Source organism: Cucurbita maxima, unplaced genomic scaffold (genome assembly GCF_002738345.1).
Source record: "Cucurbita maxima cultivar Rimu unplaced genomic scaffold, Cmax_1.0 Cma_Scf00001, whole genome shotgun sequence".
Lineage (NCBI taxonomy): Eukaryota > Viridiplantae > Streptophyta > Magnoliopsida > Cucurbitales > Cucurbitaceae > Cucurbita > Cucurbita maxima.
The window spans coordinates 3,324,223-3,351,506 of NW_019272017.1; the positions used below are offsets into that span (position 1 = coordinate 3,324,223).

Below are 27,284 nucleotides of genomic sequence, written 5' to 3' on the forward strand. Positions count from 1 at the left end.
CCAATCATTCCTTTTTTTATTCCTAACCTCTCCATCTCTTGTTTCCTCGCTGACGTGGCATGCCCGTTCCGTCTACTTTGAGGGTTAGTTGGCATGATATGGTGAATAGTTGGATATGCCACATCAGCATTTTATTAACAAAAGCTCCCAAGAGGGCAGAGATGTAAATTGATATACTAAACCCCAAAGTTTTTATATACTTTTTTAATGTTTAATTATAATTAAATAAAGAAATAAGATTATTGATAATTAGGTGTGGAAAATTGACTTAAATTAAATTAAAAAAAAAAACAATAATTTTTGCATTAAAAAAATGTTTTTTAAAGCCCCTACTTCATTGGCCCACCCTTATTGGTCAAATAGGTGTATCCATTTCTTTAAGTTGTTGATTAGTTTAATTATTGAGTTGTTGAGGAGGGAATTTTATATTTGGATTAATGTGTTCAAATAATTTGATGATTATATGTTATATATATATATATATATATATATAAATAAAAGAAAAGTATTGAAATTGACCAATAATTGTCTTGTTAAATTAATAAATATATTGGTGACACTGTCTCCATGTCTAGGCGGTAGGGTTTTGTGTATTATTATTATTATCATTACATTAATATAATTAGTATAATGATTTAGGTGATATCTATGTTTTATCTCAATAATTTATATCTCCAAACTTTAGGGCTCCTAACATTTAATCTAAATTATTGCTAATTTTACTCACTATATAATTTAATGGTCATTAAAATTTAAGGAATAAATTATATATGTTTAAAAATAATGAAAAGAAAAAAGGTCAATTTTGACCTGATATATATATATTTTTTAATTTTCGAAATAGAAGTACGCCAATTTTTGTGTTCCAAAAATGACCAAGTAGATTGTACGATAACAACTAAGAAGCCTAGAAAATTTGGTAGACATCATAAATATTGTAAGGATAGCATAATTCTTAGTAGGGATCAAACTCGATTCTATCGGATAAAAAATCTTGTTACTTGTCAATTTTTTTTTTTTTTACTCGTCACTTTTTATTCTTAGAGTCAAACCCGATTCACAATTTACATGATCCATAAGAGTTTGGAGATCGTTGACAATAAGTAACGAATAAAAGATTCAAATTTTTGATCTCTTAATCGAGAATATATATTTTAATCAGTTAAATTATACTCAAGTTGATAATATTAGACAAGTTTATATATTCGTTGGACCTATTGTATTCCACGAGAACATAAAAATCCCCCCACAAAATGGGAGACGAGAAAGATGTCCACGAATCTGCCTAATGTTTCTCCCTACATAAATCTTTTGGACATAACACACAGATATTCACAACAGCTCATTGATATGATTTTCAAGCATCATCCCACTTCATTTGATGTGACTTATCCATGATTTTTCCTTCACTTTAATATATATATATTATGTATAATTTATGGATACCAAGTTTCAATTAAAAATGTGCATTACTTTTAGGTTGGAGCTTACTTTATTTTTTAATTTTTCTCTTAACCTAAGTTGAAATCTACATTATACTTAGAAAAATGGATTTGAATATGAAGTAAAAATGAATTAATAATAAATAAAAAAGAAACCATATATAAAAACATTATAAAATTAAACAAAAAGGGAAAAAAACACAACATTAGGATAAGGGTTTGGTTAATCTATCATGTCATTTGTACCACACATCTAATAAATTGGACCAAACCACTTGTTTGTCAAATAGACCATTTATGATGTTCATATCATAATGTCAACTGCCCTGTACTCCAAGTTATCTAATAAATTCATGTTTGAATTTAATTATATAATTTAGTTCTTGTATAATTGGAAAATGAAAGCGGGTCACATTTCATCAACAAGGGCAAGTTTTATATGTGATCGAGAATGAAACATGTATGATTAAATATTGGATGGTTGAAATTTTGAATTTATTTTATTTGATATATAATAGGAGTAATACTTTTTTAATCCGAAGAACAAATTTTATTTTGACCCGTCGTAGTTAAAGATCGAAGAAAATCATGGCTATAAGTTTTTTCAAAACATTCGACTATTGTTTAGACACGTGTTAGACATTCATATCAAAATTAAGAAATTGGAGAATTTTTTTTCTTTCTAGATTGATCTTCTAAAAATTGACTATTCATAGAAAGTTGATATCAATCAAGTATCCAAGAATTAAAAATTCAATCTAATAAAGTATTTGGAATGCTATATCAACTTTAGATAAAGCTACATGACAATAGTGCATTAATTCAATTTCCACACCTTGATTTGATAGAGCTGGTTCGTGATTTTTTTATGAGTAGTATCTTTTCACTTTAATAAATTGTGTTACTTAATTCATTTAATAGCAATGTTCTTTCGTTTTAAAGACAACATGTGGTAGCCAATTTATAGGAATATCGAAGAAACGTACATTATTGTCATTCTTAATCGAGATTTAGGTTAACCTCCATCTCAGAACCTTGTGGGGTTAGGATACTTAGGAGTAAAAGTATCCTAAGGTTGACGCATCTTGAGAACTTCAATAGCTTTCTTTGGAGTCATTTCTTGTCTCATCTCCTGCCCTAGCATAGTACTTTACTTTCGGGACTTGGAAGAATCAACAGGCTTCTACCTTCTTTATTGATCTGAATAAAAGGAACCGTTTTTCTCTTCTCAACACAATTATGCCCGCCTAGCAGCCATTAGTGGACCTCTATGTGTGACATTAGGTCCATTAAGCGACTCCTAAAGTCACTAAATGCAACAACTTGAACTCCAAATTTCTCAGAGTATTCATTACATACTTGTAAACTTCAAAAATTTATTAAATTTAAAATTGAAAGTCATACAAACTTATCAAACAAACAACACAACCTTAAACTTCTTCGACTACTTTCATGTGTAGGTTACAAACAGATACAAAACTTAAGTCATACCTCAATTCAAACAAAGTTCAGTAGACAAAGATATAAATTACTATTTCAAAGTCGACAATTTAATACTTAACACGAACGAAACTCATTGCATAAGATATTCGTTACATATATATATATATATATATATATATATAATAATAATTATTATATGATAAATTAGAAAAGGGAAAGAGATAAAAGTGATAACACTCTGCAATTCTGAATCTCTGTCAATGTCTCTCTCACAAAGAAAGAGGGTAGGTGAGGGTGGTCAGCTACATACTACCTTTTCTAGCCAACTGTTTTTAGTAATTATTTTTTTCTTTACTATTTTTGATAAAATAAAGGATTTTTATTTATTTATTTACAACATAGTATTTTAATTCTAGATATTTATCTTCTAAAGTTTACTTCTAAAAATTAAAATGTTGATATCCGAGATATTTATTGTACTAAAAAAAATTAAAAATATATTTTTGAGAGAATCAAATTTACATAAATTTTCATGTATTATTTTTAGTTTACAAAAATAAACATCGATATCTAAACATTTAAATTCTGATGATTGAAACTTTTAATAGGTCGGTGTACCATCAAAATTATGTGACCCCATTTCAATTAAAACATGTTGGGAAGAAAAAAAATCGTATAAACAATCATTGATATAAGATTTGAATTCTTGTGATGGAGAGGGAGAGAGAAAGAGGCGATCCAATCTTGCAAATAATAATTATAAATAAGATTCGAACAAAAATCTAAGATTGATGCATGAACTTTTTAATACAAAACTAAATGAAATTTCGATCATTATCATATCAAATCAATCTTGAAATGTGTCATATCGAGGTTTTAGGTTTAGTAATTTATTTGAGTTATTGTAATTTTAGTGCTTTTATTTATTTTTGTTTCTTAAAAAAAAACAATGATCAAGACTATAATAGAGTAATCAATTCATATAAAAGAATAGTTAAATTGAATTATTAAATTAAATTAAAAGGAATTCAATTGAGATGGTTAAAAGTTAATTCAATCTTCAATATTCAAATAAAAAAAAATTAGGTATCTTGAAATTATAAAGAAAAATATCCCAAAAATAATATTTTTTTCAAAGCCCATAAAAATTTGGTCCGTACGGATACATCCCTCCAGGAATCTTTTTCATTTTAATATGTGCAATAACTATATGTATAGATAAGATATTTTATAAATCTGAAAAAAGAATATATTTTTTATTTTTGAAAAATGTATTGATTGATAATAAATTTTAAAAATATATATATAGAAAGTTGTAAGCTTTGTTTATATGCTCTAATTTTAATTAAATAAATTTCAAACTTTTATGCGTTGTCAAAAATGTTTTTAGATAAGCATTAATGCCTTTATAAATTCACAACATATTATATGAATGGTTTAATCTGAAAGTAAAAGGGAATTAAATTAAATAAGATTAACAAAAAAAGAAAAGAAAAGAAGATAAGTACAGCCAATAAAATGTAAAACATTATCAAAAAGTGGGCATAAGGAGTGGGTTTTATTGTTTAAGATAAGGATCCAAGAAATTCAAAACATGTTTGGGACAAGGTAGTACCACTCTTTTTCTATATAACCTATTCACGTTAGGGAAGCAGCCACATTTGTGAGACCTTAGTCGGAATGCATAGAAAAGTCAACTTACGAGAACGAAAGAGTATGGTACAACATCCTCTCTCTACATAAAGGTAAATTTTCTCTTTCAGCTAGAATGTAGGGAAATTGAAATAAGCGCAAAAAAGGGTCCATCACGGTTGCTAGCATTGAAGAGGACCATCGTAGATGAGCAAGTGGGAGTTTGGAGTTGGCGAACAAACTTTTTCTATTGAAAAAAGTTCCATAATCTATTGGAAAAAGACTAATTCATGAATCTATTAGATATTGTTTAAAGTTTAACGACACAAAAAATTTTAGCCACCCAGTTGAGTAAATGAATTGGGAAAGGAAAAGAGTGGAGAAAAGTAAAAGAAAAGAAGGCATGTGGAAAAGGTGGGGGAGAAAATGGAAGCATCTTTCACTTTTGTGATCTCAGAAGGAAGAGCGAGAGAGAAACAAAGAAGGGAAGAAGGGTGGTGGGGAGATTTGGTGTCAACAGAGGGGGTGGTGTGTGTCCATTGTGTTTGAGCTTTCAAGTGATTGAAACAAGGCATTGTGATGTCCACCTACTACTTACTTATCCACTGACATGATACTCTGTATAAGACCAGACCATTCTTCCACACACACTCACTCTTACCCTAAACTATACAAACATTTCACCCACTCACCCTCACCTTTTTCTTCTATTTTTCTCTCTCTCATTGACCAAATTTCAGCTTGCTGTTGCTGTTCTTCAACTCAGAATTCACAATGTACTTACTTGCACTCTCTTCATACTCATGCACTTTCAGCTCAAACTTGTTTATTTATTTACTTTCATGGCATCGATCTTGTTTTGCATTATGAACGGAAGATATATGATACCAATTGATGAACAAAAGCCTTCATAGTTCGTGAGAGTCCACATTGGTTAGAGATGGTACTTTATGAGGGTGTGTAAACATCACTCTAATATACGCGTTTTAAAACTTTGAAGGAAAGTCTAGAAGAGATAGTTTAAAGAAGACTATCTATTAGCGATGGGTTTGGGCTGTTACATTGTTGGTTGAGTTTTATGTGTATGACCGACTCACCTTTAGATGCATGTTACAAGGCCCGTTGTGTCTGAAACGCATCGCCGACAAAGGAAAGTTTGGCCGGTGGTTTAACAGCTGCTGCTCAATTGGTGGCGAGAAATGCAGCCGTTTGGGATTTGATGTGAATGTATAGCTCCCATTATTTTCATTATTTCTTGTTTGTGCCTGTTCTAGCTTAAGGTTTGCCTTTTATCTGGTTTCTAACTCCAATGTTTGTCAAGGGAGAGAATAAATACGACAAGTTTTAGAGAGGAATGAAAATTGAGTCTGTTGGAATCATAATGATGTATTTATAGGATCTATTTACCTAAGTATTTCATGTTCGTTTTAAGACATGAACCGAGATTAATCTAAGCCTACAAGCTTCCCTTGTGCTACTTTACATTTGGCTCTTATCACCCGTCCAAAAGAACAAGAACAAGACCAAGAACATAATTACCTAAAGGCCTAAAATGCGAATTTCAAAGGGATTGCTAATATAAGCAATTAAGGTAAATTAGACACTTCACAGATAAACAATTCTCAGGAAACGACTTGAAACCTGGGAAGCAGAAACTTATATTATTGAATAGCTCTGCATAAACAAAATTATTGGAATATCATCAGACGTAATGCATTCAGTATCATAATTTCTCCTTATCTTGCTACCCAACACAACATCTAAATATGGTAAAAGAAGAACCGACAATAGGCATCTTAATATTCAAGAACCAGAAAGCTATTTACAGATATATATAATAATGCCTCTGTCAAGCCACCCATCTGGTATTCTATTTTCTCTCCTCATTCTGGGAACCTAAGCCATCTTGATGGGCTACATCATATGTGGCAAGAAGACCAACAAAGAAATAGTACAGACGCATTACTGCACTGCAAATGAAGAACCTCAAGAATGCCACACTACCCAAAGATCCAATAAGAGGTTCGCCCCTATAGACAGTGATGGGAATGGGGGAACAAGAGGGACGCTCCAAACCGATGGCAATCAGTACTTGGTAAGGAACGTCATAGCCAGGGGGCTAAGAAACCAAAAGGAGGCAGGTACAGCATATTCAATCCATCCTTTCCTATCCAAATTTCAAACTACTGCCAACGTTATACAAGAACCAAAAATGATAAACAAGCAAGCAATAAACTTGATATAATCACTTCTTGGTGTTGTGTCCTTAACGTAGCAAGTCTTGTGAGTGCAATGGAACAGCCAGGCATAAAAATGTTTAGCGTGCTGGATGAAAAACACTTGACAAGATGCCCAAACTAGAGAAAAATGCAACAATTGCACTAGTTATGGTTGTCAAAAGAGTAGCATAACACAGGAGTTCCCGTTTTCGGATGAACCAAGGCGAAGAGGGGTGTAAACAGATGGACCCTAGCAATCTGAGTGGTGTATCGATGTGAGATCCTACATCAGTTGGAGAGGAGAACAAACATTCCTTATAAAGGTGTGGAGACCTCGCTCTAGCAGACCGAGGGAAAGCCCAGAAAGGAAAGTTCAAAGAGAACAATATCTGCTACCAGTTGGCTTGGGCTCTTACAAATGGTATTAGAGTCGGACACTGAGCAGTGTGCCAATGAGAACATTGGCCCCTATGAGGGTGGATTGTGAGATCTCACATCGATTGTAGAGGAGAACAAAACATTTCTTGTAAGGGTTTGGAAACCTATTTTAAAACCTTGAAGGGAAGCCCAATAGAGAAAGCCCAACGAGGACAATATGCAGCTTGGGCTGTTACATGCGAACTTGCCCTAAAGATTCCACCAACAATCTTGAAGTCATTACCTTGATAGCAACTATGCGAACCAACTATTTAGCCTTTATGATCCCAATTCAATCAAATGCAACGGAAAATGCCGCATTCCTATTTATCACGGTATATTTTTGTAGCATTGATAATGACAATGCCATCAAGCACTAGAACACAGAGATCATAGACATTAATCCAATCAAACCCACCGGTACATCTCTTGAAGGTTGCTTGTTTTCCTCAACAATGGAGGCCACCATATCAAAAACCAGTAAACAACAGCTGCAGCTCCCTTTGCACCGAAAGGGAAAAGGGGTAACAAAATTGAAGAACTCCCCCAACAAATCCAACCACAATAAAAAGAACAATAAGCAAACTACTAATCACAGAAGTTATCCATGCCAAGAAAGATGTTCTCCTCGTTCCACTCATATGAATACCATCAGTAACAAGAAGCACAACAACAGTAACTGGATCAAGAAGATTAAACACATCTGGAAAGAAACTCACCTTAATCCGAAGAAAATCGGAGATATCAGTGTTGAGCATACTCGCCAAATAGGAAGATCAAGAGTGATCGAGCTCAGCTGCACCAAGCATCACCTCCAATAAGATTTTCCCGGCAGCGATGAACGCAACGAAATCCCCCAATTCGATGCGATGAAAAGTAAAATAAACTTAAATATGTTAGAACTAAAACAAATATTTTAAAGCTAAAATAAAACCGATAGGATTTTTCGTTTATTTTTAAAATATATTTAATATTTTCTAAATATTTGAAAATTATCACTGGAATTAAAAAAAATTAAAATTTTAGACAAAAATTGATCTGAATTAATTAATTCAGCCTGAAGGGTGGAAAGTAGGAAGGCTGGATAATACGTGTTGTTCAAGTAGGAAAAAAAGGGCATTCGGCCCAATTTCTCCGTCCAAATCTGCTATAAAAAGGGTTAACAGCCACATTGAATCGCTGAATCTCGTCGCGCCGCCGCCACTTCTACAACTCACCTCTCCGTCGCTCCGTCGGTGGTATGATAGCTATTTTTTCTTTGTTTCTTTTCGTTGGTACTCCTTTGTTCGATAGAATTTTTCATGTTTGTAATCTTCTGAACCCGAAAACTAGTCATTGCGGTGTTAGCGTTGCATTTTGAAATCGGAGATTAGTTTTTGTCTGGAGTATGGATCTGGAGAATTTTAGGGTAACCTATCCTGTGAGCATTGTGGTTAATAATGATAGTAGTTGAAAAATGAATGAAATGATTTTTGTTCTTTAAGTGAAAAAGAAAATGTGCAAAATGTGATTTGGTATGGTAGCATTTTCTTGGCCTCTGTTTCGTAGATTGAAGGGAGGACCATGAAGAATGAAATTGGCTGATCTTGTGCAACCCATGACTGCCCGGATTTGTACTGCTGGTGGTCAATATTCGCCTGGACATGATGTTTGCCTTACTCATCTGAGTCTCTTCCCAGCATACCAATAAATATGAAAGTTTATGTTTTTGTATTGATGGATTTTTGCACTAGTTATTGGCACCGTTGTTTTTGTATTGAGTTTGTTTATGTATGCCCCCTTGAGTTTAACCGGGGGATTTGAATTATGATGCACTAAAGAGTTAACAAAAAAAACTTCGGGTTCAGTCGGATTGGATCAGGGCATCATATTATTAAGATATTAAAGGTTGGGTTGTGTCATAAACTAGTTTCAGAAATTATTATACGGTTGCTTCTGTGTCATATAATTAAGGACGAGTGGAAGGTGATGATTGAAGCAGGTACTTATGATAATCAAGCATATCTTATTGTTCTCCTGGTGCGGCTACGTGTAGTTGTGCCGAGCTTCAAGGATATGTCTGTATGATTTGCAAGACTGCTCTCTGATTCATGGATTAGTGGCCAAGAAAATGTTCTGCCTTTGTCCATACAAGGTCGACTGGTCAATTTACATCTGGACTTAAATCTCACAAGCTGAATTTTGTGTCACCTGTTATCTTAGTTATGAGGCTAAACTGGATGCAGCTTTTTTTGAGGCCACAAGGAAAGGGAAAATAGGAATATGGATGTTTAGGGTTTTTGGGAGAAATTTCAATTTGTCATTTAGTTTTGGGTATTTTCCATTGTACTTCTTCTTGATATTGTTTTATTTTCTTACAACTACGCAGGTCAAGTTCAAGCACACACAATGGGGAGAAGACCTGCTAGATGTTACCGACAGATTAAAAACAAGCCGTACCCTAAGTCACGATTTTGCCGTGGTGTACCTGATCCTAAGATCAGGATCTATGACGTGGGAATGAAAAGGAAAGGAGTAGATGAATTTCCATTCTGTGTCCACCTCGTGAGTTGGGAGAAAGAAAATGTGTCAAGTGAAGCTTTAGAAGCAGCTAGGATTGCCTGCAATAAGTATATGACCAAGTTTGCTGGGAAGGATGCATTCCATTTGAGGGTCAGGGTGCACCCCTTCCATGTTCTGCGGATTAACAAGATGCTTTCATGTGCTGGGGCTGATAGGCTCCAAACTGGCATGAGAGGTGCCTTTGGGAAACCACAGGGAACCTGTGCCAGAGTGGCCATTGGTCAGGTTCTCCTTTCAGTTCGCTGCAAGGACAACAACGGTCAGAACGCACAGGAGGCCCTCCGCCGTGCTAAGTTCAAGTTCCCTGGTCGTCAAAAGATCATTGTTAGCAGGAAGTGGGGATTCACTAAATTCAGCCGAGCTGATTACCTAAAGTTAAAGGCAGAGAACAAGATTCTTCCAGATGGTGTGAACGCAAAGCTTCTTGGATGCCATGGGCCTCTAGCCAACCGTCAGCCAGGAAGAGCTTTTCTGTCTCAAGCTGCTTAGACTGAGTTAGTTTAATTTATTTGGGATAATTTTTGACATTATTAGCATTGGTTGTTTGAATTTTTGTGAAACAAACTGAGCTTCCTTTTTCGATTCTGTTTATCTTCTATCCTAATAGTTGAGTCTTTTTTTGGAACATCTCCATTGATTAGACATTGATCACAGTTCTTGATTGCTTCTCATCATTTTCATTGTCATGATACAACTGTTTGTTACTGGAATGAAGAGGTGGATAGTGACGAGACTCTAACACATCATGTACAAGACAAAACCACCATGGAATAATCCTTCCCTTCTTTTCTATAAAGAAAGAGAACTTTTAAAGTGGATTCCCTCTTCACCAAAAGCTTATAACTATCCTCTTTATTTCTTGAAGAGCACAAATATTATAAGAATTGCCTTATATACATTCCCTTCATATTCTTGGCTTTGGTGGCTTCAAACATCAAACCAAGAACCAAACTTGGAAGAGTCCCAATGTTTGATATCAAACCCTCCATCACAATTCTCATAATTTGCGCTTCTTTACTCGCCGCCGTTGTGATTTTATGTTGTTTATGTATAATCAGAGGCCGTAAAAGTAAAGACTCAACACGGCCTACTCCAAGTGGATCTATTAGTTCAAGGCGGCCGCCGCCGCCATGGCCCCGACAATCCTACTATGATGTTGAGCCCGGACAGGGCATTCGAGCATACAGACAGGACACTCTAAGAAGCGAACAAAGCGTTCCATCAGACAGACATGGCGCTCAAAGAAGCGAACAGTACAGTTTTCGAACAGACAGATCACGAAGTAGTCAAAGCAGCGAACCAAGCGTTGGAAGAGACAAACGAAGTGGATTCAAGGACGGCGGGATGGCCATCTTGGCTGGGGCTGGGGCTGCTATGGCTGCTGCAGCTGCGGCCCTTGGTTTAAGTAGTGGAGGAGGAGAAGAATATGGTGGCAATGGTGATGGTTATTGGGGAGATAGTAGTCGTACCGACGGCTATGGCGATAGTTGTGGCAATGGCAATCGGGACGGTGGAAGTGGCGGTGGTGGCGTTTGTGGCGCTGGCTGTGGAAGTGTCGGTGGTAGCGCTTGTGGCAGGTGGCAATAACTACTCTCAACACTAAAGATTAACATAAAAGTATGTTAAATTATAAATTTTTATCTCCATGATCTGTCAAGTTAAATTTAATCTATTTACTTTTATGAGTTAAAATTCATCGATTATTCAATAAATTTTATCTAATTATAAATCTTAGCTTATTCCAATTGTATTTTCTTATACTAAAATATATATTGTTTTATATATGTTAATATATTATGGTTGAAGTCAAAAAAGTATTAGGACAACCCCTCTTTAACTATAAAGTTTCTATAGAATAGATTCTCATAAAAGATAGGTCGTGATAGGCCGTGTCGTCGGTGTAGATAGATCTTCATTTTGTTTGGGTAAGCATTACTTCAATGCCTAGACGAAAGTCGTGCTCAATCACTTCCCGTCCTTTTCAACTTTGAATCATTATAATATACCGACAAGCTTTCATTTGGCTTTAGGGAAGGTTCCTCTAGAATCTGGACCTCAATTTTAGAATTTGGACCTCAAGATGAAAGTGAGCGAAAGTGTATAATTTTATTAGAATTTAGTGTACATAAGAAACAGATATTCCTTGTCAGACAATTTGCAAGAAATCTATAGCTAAATATAATACTATGAGCAATTATTTGCAGCTCAACATGTTCAACCAATATACAACCCAACCGACCCTGTAACATACCACCTTCTGTCTTTGGCAAATTCCAACTATATTTTCCTTTTAACTAAACTAATCGATCCGTTCTAGATTAAACGTCACCATATCCTCGAGCGCGAACCGAAACACGCCTTCTGGAAGGCATTGTAGGTTTTGGATAGCAAGATCTGCCTTCTGTTTAGCCAATTCCTGTGCTCTTTCAATGCCACCCCTGCTCTTGACTAATTCAATCGCTTCTTCTAGCGACCCAGTCTCACTGAATTCGGTTTCGATAATTTCTTTCAGTTTAGGCTCTCTCTCAAGAGCAAAAATAACTGGAGCTGTAAGATTTCCTTTAACCAGATCACTTCCTGCTGGCTTTCCGAGCTGCTTTGTCGATTGTGTAAAATCCAAAATGTCGTCGACAATTTGGAACGAAAGACCGAGATTCCTTCCATACTCGTACATCTTCTCAGTAGTATCACGGTCAACCCCGCTAAAGATCGCGGCACCTTTCGTGCTAGCAGCAATCAAGGAGGCTGTTTTATAATAGCTTTTGGTCAGATACTCTTCAAGTTCAACTTCACAATCAAACAGGCTTGATGCCTGCTTTATTTCACCACTTGCAAAATCTTTAATAACCTGCAATAGAACTAATTGAATCTTATATAAGCTAGCTAGAGGTTGCATATCAAGATGACTGTGGATTGCATTGCATGGGAACCAAATTTACCTGACTGATAAGCTTAATGACTTCGAGATTTTCGAGGTTAGCAAGACACCATGATGACTGTGCAAACATGAAATCTCCAGCTAGCACTGCCACTCTGGTACCATATAATTGGTGCAAGGTTTCCTTCCCTGAAACAAACAGCTTTAACCATCAGGTGAATAAATCTGTTGCTGAGCTAATGAAAGTTGTAGGAGGAAAGGGGGAAGCGGTAAATAAAGTGACACATTGCAAGTTTGTCTAAGCCAACTTGCGCACAACCTAACTATTCTTAAGAGACAACCGTCTGACTCTACTACATTTAGTTGTCAAGATAACTCGTCGGATATGAAATCCTAAATAGGTGGCCAAGCTTGATCGTTTCCTAGCCTTTTATTATATTTAAATGGCCCTTCTCGTTCAATAGGGCAACTGATGGTGGTTATCAAAACAAAATATAAAAATTATATTCTGAAAAGGTATTGAAGCCAGGCGATTATGTATGTACTTGGTAATAAAGTTGAACTAATGCCAACAATCTCAAGTGGTTAAGACATCCCTTCGACCATGCAGTCAAAAGTTCATGTGAGATCCCCTATCGGTTGGAGAGGAGAATGAGGCATTATTTATAAGAGTGTGGAAACTTCTTCTTAGCAGACGCATTTTAAAAACCTTGAGGGGAAGCCCAAAAGAGAAAGCCCAAAGAGGACAATATCTGCTAGCAGTGGACTTGGCGTTACAAATGGTATCAGTGCCAGACACCGGGCGATGTCCCAACGAGGAGGCTGAGTCCCAAAAGGGGTGGACACAAGGCAGTGTGCCAGCAAGGACGCTGGGCCACAAAGGGGGTTGATTCGGGGGTCCACATCAATTGAAGAAGGGAATGAGTGCCAACGAGAATGCTCGGCCCTGAAGGAGGGTGGATTGTAAGATCCCACATCGGTTGGGAAGGAGAACGAAACATTCTTTATAAAGGTGTAGAAACCTCACCCTAGCATATGCATTTTAAAAACCTTAACGGAAAGTCCAAAGAGGACAATATCTGCTAGCAGTGGGCTTGAGCATTACCGTTCAAATCCTTCGTAACCTACCAAGAGCTTCATTAAAGAGTTTGATACGTGGACATAGTTTTATCACTACAGCTCCAATGATGAATCACAACCTCAACAGGGATGAAGAAGAAGAATACAAATGGAGTGAATTCAGACCAAAGAGGAAATGTTATGACCTTGTAAAGCCCTTTCAAAATCACGCTCAAACATGTCATAAACAAATATACGTATTCATTTATATATGCAGAAAGCGCCAATGAGAAATCCCGAACTTTATATAAGTAAAATGGGCATACCTCTTCTCATATCGCTATCGTCTAATACATCGTCGTGTATCAAGCTTGCAGTGTGGATCATTTCAATGATCTCTGCCAAACGTCGATGCTCCACAGTGAGTTCCCTGGAGGCAATGCAAGCAAAACAATAATTGAATTTTCTTCAATGCCATACTAAGCTCAGATTTTCAGGAATGTGCATGTCTGGTAGGAATCACTCACTCTAACCCAACTAATCCGGCCGTTGCTCTTGACACCAGGAATACTAGAGCTGGTCTCATCCTCTTCCCTCCAGCACCAAATATCCGCTGAGCAGCAGATACCAAAGCTGGGTTCTCCTCACCAACCATCTGCAGGCATTTCAGTTAAGACTACAAATTTTATCAAGGAAACAAATAAGACTACAAATTTGAACAGATAACAATAACTCGAATATACGCAATTTGATAAGTATGCGATGTTGAACTCGAAGAAATATATAGTCGTCCTCAATGTGCTACATCTAAGCTAATATTAGATTCAGACTTCACAAAAAGGAATGGCACAGGTTCCCATCTATTGTCAATCTGTTAATGACAAAATATTGAAAATAAATCACCCACGGGATAGGAACTTTCTGAACATAAAGTCACATAGAAGGGCAAAACTACTCGATTTCAGTGGTGAATATTGGTTGATGATCCCACAGCTTGGGCTTTAAACCTTCAAACTTGATTTCAGGAAGAGCTTTTGTAAGAAGATCAACAATTAGATGCCCAGTAATGCATGTGGTGTGCTTGAGACCACATAGGGATTTCACAAGCTTGCAGACTTTGTTCAAAATCTTTTAATGTCGGTTGGAGAGCGGAACAAAACATTTTTTATAAGTGTGTGGAAACTTCTCCCTAGTACATGTGTTTTAAACCGTGAGGCTGACGGCGATACGTAATGAGCTAAAATGGACAATATCTACTACAATGGGCTTGGGTTGTTACAGGGACATCATATTCAGCTCTTCTTCTAGATATCCATTGAGAAATATGTTTAGGAAATCAATTGAAGAGCTGATGAAATATGGTTGGAGGTATTCTAAGTGATGTTAAAATCTGTAGTTGTCAAATCCAGATGGTAAGGTATATTCCAAGGCAATGAAATGAATGATGGAATACGAAGTTCACTGCCACTTACAGACAGAAGATTTTGGTTAAGCTTCTGGAGATCATCGGCTACAACTTCAAACAAATTTGTCGACGAGATTGGGGTTCTGGGCTCCTTCCTCAGTTCCAAGAATGGTTGAGAATTGCCTGTTTCAGCAAAAACAGAAACAAACAAAGGCTATTACCACAAGCTTTTGCAGCCAACCAAGGAGAAAATGGAGGTGCCTAAACCCAAAAGTTCACTTACCATTCAATACAGTTTCCGGTTGGGTAGTTGAAAACACTCTGCACTGCCCAATATTTCGTCGGGAACAAATCAAAGTTCGAGTTTGGTGTCGCGTCTTTCTACCCTTAGAACACGGTTTAACATAACTCCTCACCGCACATCGATCCAATGGAGTATTGGAAGAACAGCCACAAGCAACATGATCCAAAACATACCTTCCAAAATCAAGGCTCTGGCATATGACAGACATCATTCCTAGTCAGACCGCGAAATCCAAACTCACAATCAAATATGAAGCAAAAATCAACAAACCCAGCTCAAAAAATCTTCTCAACTTCTCATAGACAAATCGTCAAACACCTAAAGTGCACAACACAACATATGGGTATGGAAGAAGAACTTGGGAGGAGTTAACCCAATGAGGTTCACACAAGTCATTAACATGGAAATTAACCGATTTAGCAGAGAGAGAAAGATTACAAGTGGGAGCTAAATTGAGTGGATAGAAGAAGCCCACATAGTAGCTCAATTATTTTCTTATCAGCAGTTCAAGAAATGAGGTAGATAGCGCTCGTCCGAGAAGTTTTTTTTTTTCTTTTTTTTTTTTTGGTTTGCTTTGAGAAGGGCCCGTACGATGCCTAAGCGCCTTGTACGTAGGCTACAAATCTACAGCCTCCCTCGCAGTTTAGTGGTGGAGCTGAGCCCAGCTACCGCCGCCTCTGATTATCATTTTTGTATATCCAAATTCCCCAATTTCAGTGATTTTTTTGAATTCCTCGGCTTTTTTTTTTTATATGACATACTCCATACTCCAATCTACACGTACATATCGATAAACCCGCAGACATCATTCCCAGCTAAATTTCCTCTACTTTCTTGATGTTTGGTGTTAATTTTGATGGGTTAAATTAAAATTAGGAAAGTTATATTTTAAATCCCAACTCATAATCACTCAATTCCTTTGCTTTTATTATTTTTTTTTTCATTCACTACCTTCAATTTCATTTTATATTGAGAAAATAATTATGACAATATTTTGATAAAACTTCTATTTTAACAAATTATTTTTTTTATAATTTCATAAATTACGGCTTAAATAATTCATTTAAAATTTCATTAAAAATGTGTGAAAGGAAACTCTAATACTTAGTTATTTAGTTATTTGCTAATTTATGCAATAAAATTTTTAATAATAGAAACTATTTGTTATCTCTTTTAATTATTATCACTCATTTTGTAACTATTTGATTTTTAAAAAAAAAAAATTATATCCATTCTTTAGTAATCTTTTTACATAGATTTATTTAAACAAATTTCGAAAACAAAATAAATTTTTTAATATTATTATTATTACTTGTTTTTAAATCATATTTATAGAGAAACAACAAAATAAGAACTCACCCTTACCACTGGATCAACCGGCTCAAACTCGGTCTAGGCTCAAATCTTATTAGCCCAACTCGGCCTAGGCCCAAACCTTACTAGCCCAACTCGGCCTAGGCTCAAAGCTGACTCGGCCTAGGCTTAAAGCTTCTCGTAAAAGCACTATTTGATCATGGGTTGGCCTGCCCAACCTTCTAATAATCACTCTGACACAAAGTTCGGCCCATTGAATACTAATTAAAAATGTTCTCTTAAACTATATATATATTTTTAGATACTAATGATCATATAAATTATATAAATATATTTTCTAAAAATTTTATTAAAAAGTTTACCTTTTAGATATCTAAAATATAGTATATAAAAAATTATAAAGAGTAGTTAAGTTGTCTCAATGAAAAATTCATTTGTGGGTTAATTCATGGGTTGACTGAACCGACTTTAAATTTAATTTTAAGGCATTTCACCGTTTTATTGATTTAACCTATAGTTGGTCCATATTGCAATGTATATACACTAATTGATTGTTTATAATTACATGGCATGATAAGAATCAGCAAATGTAGTTAACAAAAAGACTCTTCAAAGATCAGGTAACCCTACACCAGTGCTCATGCCTATCTCAGTTACTCCAGTTAAGAGCAGCCAGCCATGGAAAATGTGCCACTCCAACTTAAGTACCACCTACAGCTTCTTACGTTCAATTAAAGGTGGATCATTCTAGGGATCTACCACTGTTTGTGCATCGGTTAGTTTGAGTGAACGACCGTGCGAAGCTCTCGAATTTGGGACGGTTTAAGATTTGGGATTGAACTACAAAGAATACGTCGTCTTGCTCACAAATCCAAACTTGTAATTTGTGACGTTAGTCTCGAATAAACATTTGTTATGTTTCTGTTCTCGTATGGGAGAACGGGCCCGGAAACTCGTCCTAGATTTGCAAAAGCAACTATATCAGTTATATCAGTATCATGGTATTGTTGAGCTTGAAAGATCTAACATGGTAAATTTGGTTTGAAGAAAGATGACAGATTCTATCCTATCAGAACTTGTCCACTAAAAAGAGAAATATGTTCATACCAGTAGGCACTTTGTGAGGAGGATGAGCCTTTGATGGATTCCCAAATTTTCTATCAGATAATCCCATGCTGTTATTAGGGACTTTCGGATTTCGCCGAACCGGTTCACGATCAGGTGAATCCAAATTTGTGCAAACCGTGGACCTAAGAAAACGATTCACAGCTTGTAAGAACACAACCTGATATTCAAACCTTATAATACACCCACCAAACTATATGTTATAGTAATAATATTGACTCCTAGGCCATGGCATTATCAAACAATCACGAAAACAACTTAACCGGTGCGCTCTTACCGTGGGAGGGAGAAGTGTTTCCGATTTAGAGGCAAAACCGGTGCGCTTTTAGCACCATTCTCCTTGAGGTAGGTGAATTGGCTTCTAAAATGACCTGTAACGCTGACAATGATAGGAGTACTACAAAATCAGCAAAGGAATAGCTTAATAATCACTTGAAAGTTGTAAGGTTGAAAAGGAAAATGAATTGAACCTAGGATAGAGGAGCTTTGTAGTCTCAGCTCTATTCAAATAATCTTCACGAATTTGAGGATGATATTCTAATATTTCTCTGTATAATAGTTCCCTTATGTCATCCTTTGTTAATTTCCGTCTCTCAAACTCAAATTCCACTCTTGCTATTGGCTGACAAGAGGGCTCTCTATCAACTTTAGCTAGGCCCTTAAAGTAAGGGTCAGCCAGAGCCTGTCAACATATAAATCACAAAACTTAATGATCCCCAGATACACATCGTGGTGAAATAACGATCAATAGAGAACTCGTACCTCCACAGCGGATGGTCGATCCTTCGGATCAAATGCTAATAGTCTTTGTAATAAGCGGATGGCTGCAGGATCCGCATTGGGAAATCTTTGTGAAAATGGAACTGGAGATTTCTTTCTCATTTCGGTCAAATATTTCCTGGCCTTTTCGTTCCTAACCTAAACGGTACCGATAAAAATACGACTATTACACTCAAAGCGAAAAGAAAAAAAAGGACAGATCAATAGCAAGCAATGCATACTCCTGCAATGATTTCCAAAGAGGGAGTCCCAAGAAGATCAGTAATCAACTCCAATTGATGGGCAACACTTTTACCAGGAAACAGTGGCTTCCCTATCAAAACCTCAGCAAATATGCAGCCAATGCTCCAAATATCTATCGCTGGAGTATACTATAAACAGGATAATGATATCAAACATTAGAAAACAAAAAGGGGAACTAAGTTTAAGCAAAAACTTAAGAAAAAAACAGATATAACCTGACCTGAATGACAGATATTTCAACTTCCAGGACAGTTCAATAGTCCCCCCTGAACAAGAATTATTATAATCTACGCATTATTGTTTCCTATAAACCACTATTATACATTACATGCATTTTATACCAAAAAGGAAAGCATTTCCAACTGAAACATGGCCAGTAAATCACTACAAGATGTTGTTCTGATCTTTCCTTGTATGGTGGAGGGAGGAGCAGGGGGGACATTGTTGCTTCAACATTGAGACAATCAATAACATATGTAACATAAGTCATCATAACAGTGCACTATCAGATTCGGTACAAAATGAAAATGTGCATAATCATCAAAACTAAACGTCCAGTGATTAGTTTACTCCCAGTGGTTGCGAAAATTGATTAGTTTACTCCCAATGGTTGCGAAAATTCGTAGAAGAAATCAATGTGAACTAGTTTACTGCCTACCTTCGAACAGAACGATCCACACAGCTCTGGAGCTCTATACCATCTAGTAGCAACATAGTCCTGCAAACAACATCACTTAGAACACTGAAAAACAAATCAATAATCTGCTAGTGAAATGAAGAACATACTGTCCAAAATATTGTAGTTGGGACATCACTGAAAGCAGCTCTAGCAAGTCCAAAATCACAAACTTTAAGCTTGCAATTAGCATTTGCCAGTATATTCTTCGGCTTCAGATCTCTATGATAGACATTTGCTGCAAACAGCATTCTCAAATTTAAAAACCTTCGTTCCATACTCAAAATCTAAGAATGAAAAAGAAAATTATCTACCTGTATGCATGAATTTCAATGCACGTAGCATTTGATAGAGGAAGAACTGATGATGTTCACGGGTCAAATCATCATTTGCTTTAATAACTTGATGAAGATCAGATTCCATAAGCTCAAACACCACATAAATGTCCTTAAATTCCTTTTTAGAAGGTGGCAACATGATGTGCTTGATATCAACAATATCAGGATGCCGCAACAATCTAAGCAACTTAACTTCACGAAGGATTCGAACAGCATCAGATACATGATCAAATATATCATGAATTCTCTTTATTGCAACTTTCTCTTTGGTTTGCATGTCAATAGCAGAACAAACAACTCCGTAACTTCCCCTGCCTATAACTTCAAGAATCTTATATCTATTAGCATCCCCATATTCAGTAAAAAAGTTGATCTTCTTGGCCTCCTAAAGATCAAATGAATTATGTTAACATCATCAGAAATAGAACACAAGAGGGACTATTATAATGCAAACATTTAACTATTAACCAAAACCAATTAGAGAAACAGTAAGGAATGTACAAAATGCATTCCAGTACAAGAAATTTTACATGGTGATCATGAATGTCAGCTATGAAAAACATGGTAGTTATGTACAAAATGAGATCAAACAAAGACTAATGCCCAGAAAGTCCTACATCCAAGAGAAAATTACAATAAGAATCCCATCTCAGACATCACAAACCAAATTTTCTTCATCAAAGATCCTTCTAATCCTCTCTACCCATGGTTAACATCTACAAAAGCGCAAATCCAAAAACACTTCCCTTGTCCTCTTAATCCCTGACCCCTACAAGAAGATATCCCTCTTTTTTGTAATAACAACAGCGTTTTCGAGAATATAAAGCCCTGCGGAGGACAACAGTCCTACAGCAAGAAACGGACTAGGGAGGATCAATAATTCCATCCAAACGCAGCATATAAAGTTACAGAGAAGAAGATTGAACTGATCGTGACGCATCAAACACAAGCCCATTACAAGAAATTCAATCCAAAAACAGATAAGCTCATTCAACATAAGGCAAACACACGATTGAAGAAGGTTCTAGTTCATTCAGTATCTAGAAATCTTCACGAACACCAAAACAGTACACAAAACAAATGAACATTAAGGTACCTTCTTTGGATGATCTTGCGTCATCTTCTTCGTCGTCCTCCTATAAGACCTCTTAAATCTTCAGAACAAACTCACCCACATTCGAAGATCGATCTCAAAAACCCCAGAAGCCAAAAAACAAAAACCCCAGATCGAGAAGAGAAAAACCCACAGAACCCTCAAATTCCCACCAAACAAGACAAGCAGCAGAAACCCAGAAGAAGCGAAAGTGGAATGCAACAAAGAAAAACCAGCTGAATGAGCGGCAAAAAAGCGACGCAGATCGTGAGAGATGGATTGCTTTTTCAGAAATGAACTTGAAACGCGTGGAGAATATATATAGGCAGAGGGAGAGGGGGAGTTAGGTAGAAACATTGGGGGAATTTTAAATGGAGTGTTGCATGGTTTCTTCCTTATCCACACTCCCAAATTCCTTCCTTTGTTTCCACTCTGTATTTTTTCAAATTTGGATGCGGTGACGATGACTCGCCGTACGGCGGTGATTTCCCTGCTCTAACTCTTTTTTTTTTTGTTTATGAGCCCAAATGGATTTACTCTTATCTGGTTATTAAAAAAAAAAAAATTGTTATGGTATAAATTATTTATTTTAAAATTTTAATTCACATCTAAACAAGAGTCATCTTAACCATATTAAATTATGGCTTAAAACACTAAAAAAAAATTAATAATTATTATTTATATTAAAAACTCCACCTTATGGAGAAACTTCAAGAAAATAAATAAATAAAAGCTTTCCTTAAAAATTGAACTTTCTTATTTCAACCACAATCAGACTTTTTCTAATTGAAAGTAAATAATAAAAATAAAAAAAACAATATATTTATAATTTTTAAAAACAATAATCTTTCAACCTACTGTTTCAGATAAAGGGGAAAAATAAAAAAATAAAGAATGACGTTTTCGAATGTGACAGAATTTATAATGAAATACGGACAAATATATTTAATGTGACAGAATTTATAATAAATACAGACATGTATTTTTAATTTGATTGGTGAATATGATAACGTATCTGACTCAAATATGTAATAATTTTAAAGAAATTTAATTACTTTAATATTTATTTTATATTAAAAAAAAAGCTCTTAAAATTTTAGTTAATTTTTAAAGTGAAAAAAACACACACACGTGCTTGCTTTTCAAGTGGACTAATATTTAAAAAACAACATAAAATATAAAAAATAAATATTAAATGAAGTTTTTTGATTTTCCACGATTTATTATATTTTATTAAAGATTTATTTTCAAAAAATAAAAAACTAATAGATATTTTCTGAAGTTACCCTAGAAATATTGATTAATAAAATCAATAAAAATATATGATAGGATAAAACATTTATTAGTTTAACATATAAACCATTATTTTATTTATATTTTATTTTCCATGGATTAGGATTTTCTTTGAAGGAAAGTAATTTAATTAAAAGAGTGTGAAGGAAAATAAACAAAAAATAATTATTTTTAAAACATAAGGTAGATTTTGAAATTTCTCATTTTTATTATTTGGACAAACCTACTCAAATTTAATTCATTAAAAAATAATAATAATAAGTTAAACTTTCCATTATTCAACTTTGGACTATCTACGTATCTGGTTCCTATATTATTATTATTTTACTCAAAAAAAAATATTTTTTCTGGAGTGTTCATACATTTTAATAACTCGACCCACTCGAATTTTGTTTCACTAATCTTTCCTTGTGTCAAACTCCAAAAGAACAATTCCCTATACTTTGAAGGTTCAAATCCCCAATCCTACAATCAAGTAACGCTGCAACCCTACAAAAGACACATGGGGAGCAAAAGGAAGTTGAAATAGACAACGCAGAAAAGGAACCATAAACAAATAAAAAAAAGGTAACGTGGATTAACATCTGAAACCAGACATGGATGATTTTACCGAAACGAGATATGTGTTATTAATGAATGGATAGTCGAGTTGTTGGAAGAGAGATGAGACATTACACCGTGTAAGATAGGGCATGATAGGATGCCTTAGCTGAAGGGGAAGAAGGTGAGGGCTTAAAGAATTAAGGCCACATGTTACTCACAGTTGTTGGTGCTCTTTAAAGTTGATGTGCCGCAAAATGTACAGTGCCCACACTTTCATTACCATGTTTTCTTAGTCAATCATAACAAGTTGTTCGGTTACCAATAAACTTAAAATGAGCATAACATCTCCATAATTTGATATGCATGTGTTTTATGTCGGGATTAGAGATTTGTATTCTCATATTTCTATGTTGGGTTAAAAAAAAAGCTATACCATGCAAGAGAAATTATGAAAGTATTTTAAATAAATGCTTGAGAATTATTAATTAAGATCGTGCCAATTTTAAATTTGTATCTAATGGTTATTAGAAAGAGTCACGTTGTGATAGCTCCATGAACATATTCTTCAAGCCTCTCGAACAATCTCTCTCTCTCTCTACTTCTATCGTCTCGTCTCTCTCTAGTCCCTTGAATGGAGGAGATTCAGCACTGATTCCCTATCAGGCATGCTGGGAATGGCTCCCTTCACTTGAACACAAAGTGAGGCTGCAGCAGCTGTTCAAAGCAATAAGAAATAGTCATCAGTCCTAAACCAGTTAACACCACGCCATGGTCTAGTTTTATTGGATCAAGAGCATTGTAATGTAGTTCACATAAAGGATTTACCGGCAAATTTCAGGCTTTCCTTCTTCGACTTTCCTTCCACGAGCGCCACCGCAAATGATGCAGTAAACGTGTCGCCAGCGCCGGTGGTATCAATTACTTTAGCAGCAGATATAATGGGCTGTCTGATTGGTTCTTCCCCTTGTGTAAACAAAGCAGACCCTTTGGCCCCAAGTTTCACGAGAACTTGCTCGATACCCTGAATTCAAGATTTACCAAGTTAACAGCTCATGATCTCTGATAATGGTGAAGCAGCAGATCAAATCTATGAACAGGACATCAAGAAAAAATTTATTCAATGTATGGATAACTCACCATTTTATAGCATTTCTCTACAGCTTGTCCGATCTGTTCAAAACTTTCGGTCGGGCATCCCGTTAAACGACTCAGCTCGCTTTCATTTGGACTGAAAATATCGACATGGTCAAGCAGTTCCTGTGGGATAGGAGCGTCAACTCCTCCAGCATCTAAAATTACTGGGACCCCGGCACTCCTGGCAGCCTGCAGCCGTTATGGCCCGTTGGATAATAAGAAACGTTGTTTTAAGAAAAAGACAGATATTTGTGTATTAGAATAGCTCCGACTGCAGTGATGTGATTTTGACACTAAAACAAATAAATTGTTCATAATCTTAGATATGCACAAAAAAGAACGAATATCTAATGGAGGGAGCAGGAACAAGGAGGTCAAAATGATGCAGAGCCGACACCAAAAGTTCTATGAATTAACCTTCCCAATTGGTCGAAATGGAACTGAATGGGATCAAACATCTAAGCATTATCAATCACTACATATGTAACAGCCCAAGCCCGCTGCTAGTGGATACTATCCTATTTGAGCTTTCTCTTTCGAGTTTTCCCTCAAAGTTTTTTAAAACGCGTCTACTCTACACCCTTATAAAGAATGCTTCGTTCCCCTCTCCAACCGATGTGGGATCTCACAATTCACCTCCCTTCGAGGGCCAACGTTCTCGCTAGCACTCATTCCCTTCTCCAATCGATGTCGTTCCCCCCTCCAATCGATGTAAGATCTCATAATCCACCTCCCTTTGGAGCCCAGCATCCTCGCACACACGTCTCCCGGTGTCCACCTTTTTTGGGGCTCAGCGTCCTCGCTAACACACCGCCCGGTGTCTGGCTCTGATACCCCTTGTAACAGCTCAAACCCACAGATAACAAATATTGTCCTATTTGTGTTTTCCCTTTCAAGCTTCCCTCAAAATTTTTAAAACACGTCTATTAGGGAGAGGTTTCCACACCCTTATAAAAAATGCTTCGTTACACTCTCCATCAAATGTGGAATCTCACGACATAATTAAAAACTTAAAGGCCTTTAGAATAGCTCTGCCCAACAAGATGCTAGGAAACAAAGGAAATAAAAGAATCTAACAACGTCCTAAAATTCATTGACCAGAGAGCAGCTACCTCATAATGAAATCTAGAAATTGCTATTTCCAGTGCAATAACATAAACAAGCTAACAGGAGTAAAAGAATAACAGTATGTGCATTCAGATCAGATAAAACTTTCAAATAAGAATCATGACTGAATGCAAGCAAGAACAAAATATCCAACAGAATGTCTTAAACCAAGAACAAATTTATTAAGACTGCTGCCAACATATACATATATGTGTTTGTAGGCCTGATAATGCAACAGATCAACCACTAACACATGATTACCAAAACATCACAAAAATAGATATCAGGAGTTCAAGAAAAACCCCAAGTAAACCACACATTTCCCCCTTTATTTGTCCGTACAATTAATGTGTGATATGGAAATTTGAACCTCCGACTTCTACAAAAAGGAGTACGTGTCAATTACCACTAAACTACGCTAACTTTGACATTTGTTTCTAGAACGTTAAGAACTTACTCATTGACTAAAACAACAACGACGAACAAACTCGGGTAAGGGGAAGGGATTCAAGTACTGTCAATAGGAACAAATATTTTTTCAATGGATATACTCTTCTCATTTTTCATGAATGTGACAGAATTGGCTCACATCTTAGAACTATCAGTTTAAGTTCTAAATAAACAAAGTAGTTGAGTGTGAGAATGCTGAATGACAAGAAAAATTATGCACAGATCATGAACAATTCAATCAGATCCCTGACCTTTGCAACTTGGATGTTGACTGAATCAGGAATCTCCCTCTGGAGAAGAACAATCCCAGCAGTTCTTATAATCTCCAAATCACTATCAGACAACGCCACAGGCCAACAATTCATATTAGCACCACCAACAATGATGATAGAATTCTGCCCACCAGATTGAAGCATCACCACCGCGTGCCCCGTTGGCGCCGCGGCAACAGTAGTCAAATGATCAAGTCGGACGCCGCCTTCCTCAAGCGCCGCCGTGATCAACTTCCCATGAGCATCCTCACCGACCTGACCCAAAAAGTAAGTCGGGTACTCGAGCTTGCCACCACAGCAGGCCTGATTGGCCCCCTTGCCACCCGCCAGAGTCTGCCCATTTCTGGCGGATATCGTCTCGCCCACCTCCGGAAGCCGGTCGATCTCCACGTAGATATCGGCATTGGCCGAGCCGACCACAACCAACGGCGGCGGCCCGGTGGGGGTTTTCGATGAATCGAGGGAGAATCGGAGAATTGGGTATCTAGAATTTGATGGGTTTTGTAGATTTGTGAATTGGAGATATGAGGATGGGATTTTGATGGACTTTGTTGACGCTCTGATGCAAATTTCCGGCAATATTGGCCAATAATCCAAGGATGGACGAGAAACAGCCATGATTTGGTTGAAGAAGAAAAGGGGGAGTTGAAATTGGGGATGTTACAATATAGAAAAGTTGATCTATTTTATCATATGTTATTCAAATCCTTCCAAGGGAATTTAAAGCTATCACTTTTAATATTTTTAGTCTCGAATCAATGTAACCTAATTGAATGAAAAATCTAGTTTATTGGAGGAATTCGATTATAATTAGATGTCTACGAGGCTCGATCGGGATGGGTAAGCCTTCCTCTCTTCGGCTCCCTCCTATTTCTCAAAAATTCTCTACATTATCCAATATTTGTAAAAACAAATGGTGAAGATGATTGAAATAGGTGGAAAGGATAAGGATGAAAAACTTTCACACATATTTGTGTTACTCAATAACTATCTCTAATCACATATTTGATATTATTTAATTTCATAGTAAGACTTAGTCTGATATCATTAACATTAATCACATCATATCTCTTCCTCAACGAATTTAAGAATATCTAATCTATATAGTAATTTTTCTAAGTGTAGAAAGTATTACAGAAAATAAACTCTGGTGTTGTTTTGTACCCGGAGCAATTTAGTAAGAAAATTATTGCAATAAAGAAAAATTTATAATATGTTATTCTAATCTTTTATCGATCATTAAAACTAAATATGTCACATCTTATAATTGGAGAAATTTTAGAAATTGAAGAACGAAAAAATGAGATTAAGTGTCGATGTCTAAGATGTCTAAGATGTCTAAGATGTCTAAGATGTCTAAGACGGTGATGATTTATAAGACGTAGATCAATTAATAACCGACGATTTTCTCTCGTGCTCCATGGGAGACCCGAATCCACGAAGGTTACTATGAGGTCGAGCGCAGGGGATTACAGTATTAATTCACCGGTGGGGAACGCGGATGGAGCTGCGCAGAAGTAGTGCAGTAAAAAATGAATGAGAAGGGTAAATGCGT

At 36.1% G+C, this 27,284-nt stretch overlaps 4 protein-coding genes across 5 annotated transcripts; 1 reads left to right on the top strand and 3 right to left on the bottom strand.

Annotated features, from left to right (window-relative positions):
- Nucleotides 1-8,228: 8,228 nt before the first annotated feature.
- Nucleotides 8,229-10,389, top strand: LOC111481440 (60S ribosomal protein L10). Of its 2 annotated transcripts, none has more exons than XM_023126852.1 (2): nt 8,229-8,391; nt 9,522-10,389. In XM_023126852.1, exon 2 carries the CDS (start codon nt 9,542-9,544, stop codon nt 10,202-10,204), a length of 663 nt encoding a protein of 220 aa, XP_022982620.1. In that variant the 5' UTR covers nt 8,229-8,391; nt 9,522-9,541; the 3' UTR covers nt 10,205-10,389. The 2 variants fall into 2 exon arrangements, with proteins under 2 accessions (XP_022982620.1, XP_022982629.1); XM_023126861.1 differs by lacking the exon at nt 8,229-8,391 and adding an exon at nt 9,264-9,287.
- A 1,412-nt stretch (nt 10,390-11,801) lies between these two features.
- LOC111480364 (probable solanesyl-diphosphate synthase 3, chloroplastic) lies at nt 11,802-15,788 on the bottom strand. The gene is made up of 6 exons (XM_023125356.1): nt 15,341-15,788; nt 15,125-15,240; nt 14,180-14,307; nt 13,979-14,082; nt 12,655-12,782; nt 11,802-12,563 (listed from the first exon to the last, which is right to left on the bottom strand). The coding sequence occupies exons 1-6, from the start codon at nt 15,570-15,572 to the stop codon at nt 12,015-12,017; spliced, it is 1,257 nt and encodes a 418-aa protein (XP_022981124.1). The 5' UTR covers nt 15,573-15,788; the 3' UTR covers nt 11,802-12,014.
- Nucleotides 15,789-17,148: 1,360 nt separating this feature from the next.
- Nucleotides 17,149-21,393, bottom strand: LOC111479851 (mitogen-activated protein kinase 19-like). The gene is made up of 10 exons (XM_023124704.1): nt 20,934-21,393; nt 19,814-20,222; nt 19,610-19,737; nt 19,482-19,541; nt 18,802-18,951; nt 18,563-18,718; nt 18,271-18,482; nt 18,078-18,179; nt 17,783-17,925; nt 17,149-17,633 (listed from the first exon to the last, which is right to left on the bottom strand). Exons 1-10 carry the CDS (start codon nt 20,955-20,957, stop codon nt 17,539-17,541), a joined length of 1,479 nt encoding a protein of 492 aa, XP_022980472.1. The 5' UTR covers nt 20,958-21,393; the 3' UTR covers nt 17,149-17,538.
- Nucleotides 21,394-23,134: 1,741 nt separating this feature from the next.
- On the bottom strand, nt 23,135-26,434 carry LOC111480630 (ribokinase). The gene is made up of 4 exons (XM_023125781.1): nt 25,709-26,434; nt 23,904-24,089; nt 23,592-23,787; nt 23,135-23,480 (listed from the first exon to the last, which is right to left on the bottom strand). The coding sequence occupies exons 1-4, from the start codon at nt 26,345-26,347 to the stop codon at nt 23,386-23,388; spliced, it is 1,116 nt and encodes a 371-aa protein (XP_022981549.1). The 5' UTR covers nt 26,348-26,434; the 3' UTR covers nt 23,135-23,385.
- Between the last annotated feature and the right edge of the window lie 850 nt (nt 26,435-27,284).

Bases quoted from the DNA above. Each gene is read 5' to 3' on its own strand.
- LOC111481440 (XM_023126852.1), top strand. From the start codon at position 9,542: ATGGGGAGAAGACCTGCTAGATGTTACCGACAGATTAAAAACAAGCCG.
- LOC111480364 (XM_023125356.1), bottom strand. From the start codon at position 15,572: ATGATGTCTGTCATATGCCAGAGCCTTGATTTTGGAAGGTATGTTTTG. The intron at 14,308-15,124 runs GTAAGTGGCAGT...AAATGCCTGCAG, and splicing joins TTAACCAAAATCTTCTGTCT to ATGGTTGGTGAGGAGAACCC. The intron at 12,783-13,978 runs GTATGCCCATTT...TGTTTGTTTCAG, and splicing joins CGATAGCGATATGAGAAGAG to GGAAGGAAACCTTGCACCAA.
- LOC111479851 (XM_023124704.1), bottom strand. From the start codon at position 20,957: ATGACGCAAGATCATCCAAAGAAG. The intron at 18,180-18,270 runs GTTCAATTCATT...TATCATTGTCAG, and splicing joins ACAAAGCTCCTCTATCCTAG to CGTTACAGGTCATTTTAGAA. The intron at 17,634-17,782 runs GTATGAACATAT...TTGCAAATCTAG, and splicing joins TCCTCACAAAGTGCCTACTG to GACGAGTTTCCGGGCCCGTT.
- LOC111480630 (XM_023125781.1), bottom strand. From the start codon at position 26,347: ATGGCTGTTTCTCGTCCATCCTTGGATTATTGGCCAATATTGCCGGAA. The intron at 23,788-23,903 runs GTGAGTTATCCA...TCTTGAATTCAG, and splicing joins TAGAGAAATGCTATAAAATG to GGTATCGAGCAAGTTCTCGT. The intron at 23,481-23,591 runs GTAAATCCTTTA...TGCTTTGAACAG, and splicing joins GGAAAGCCTGAAATTTGCCG to CTGCTGCAGCCTCACTTTGT.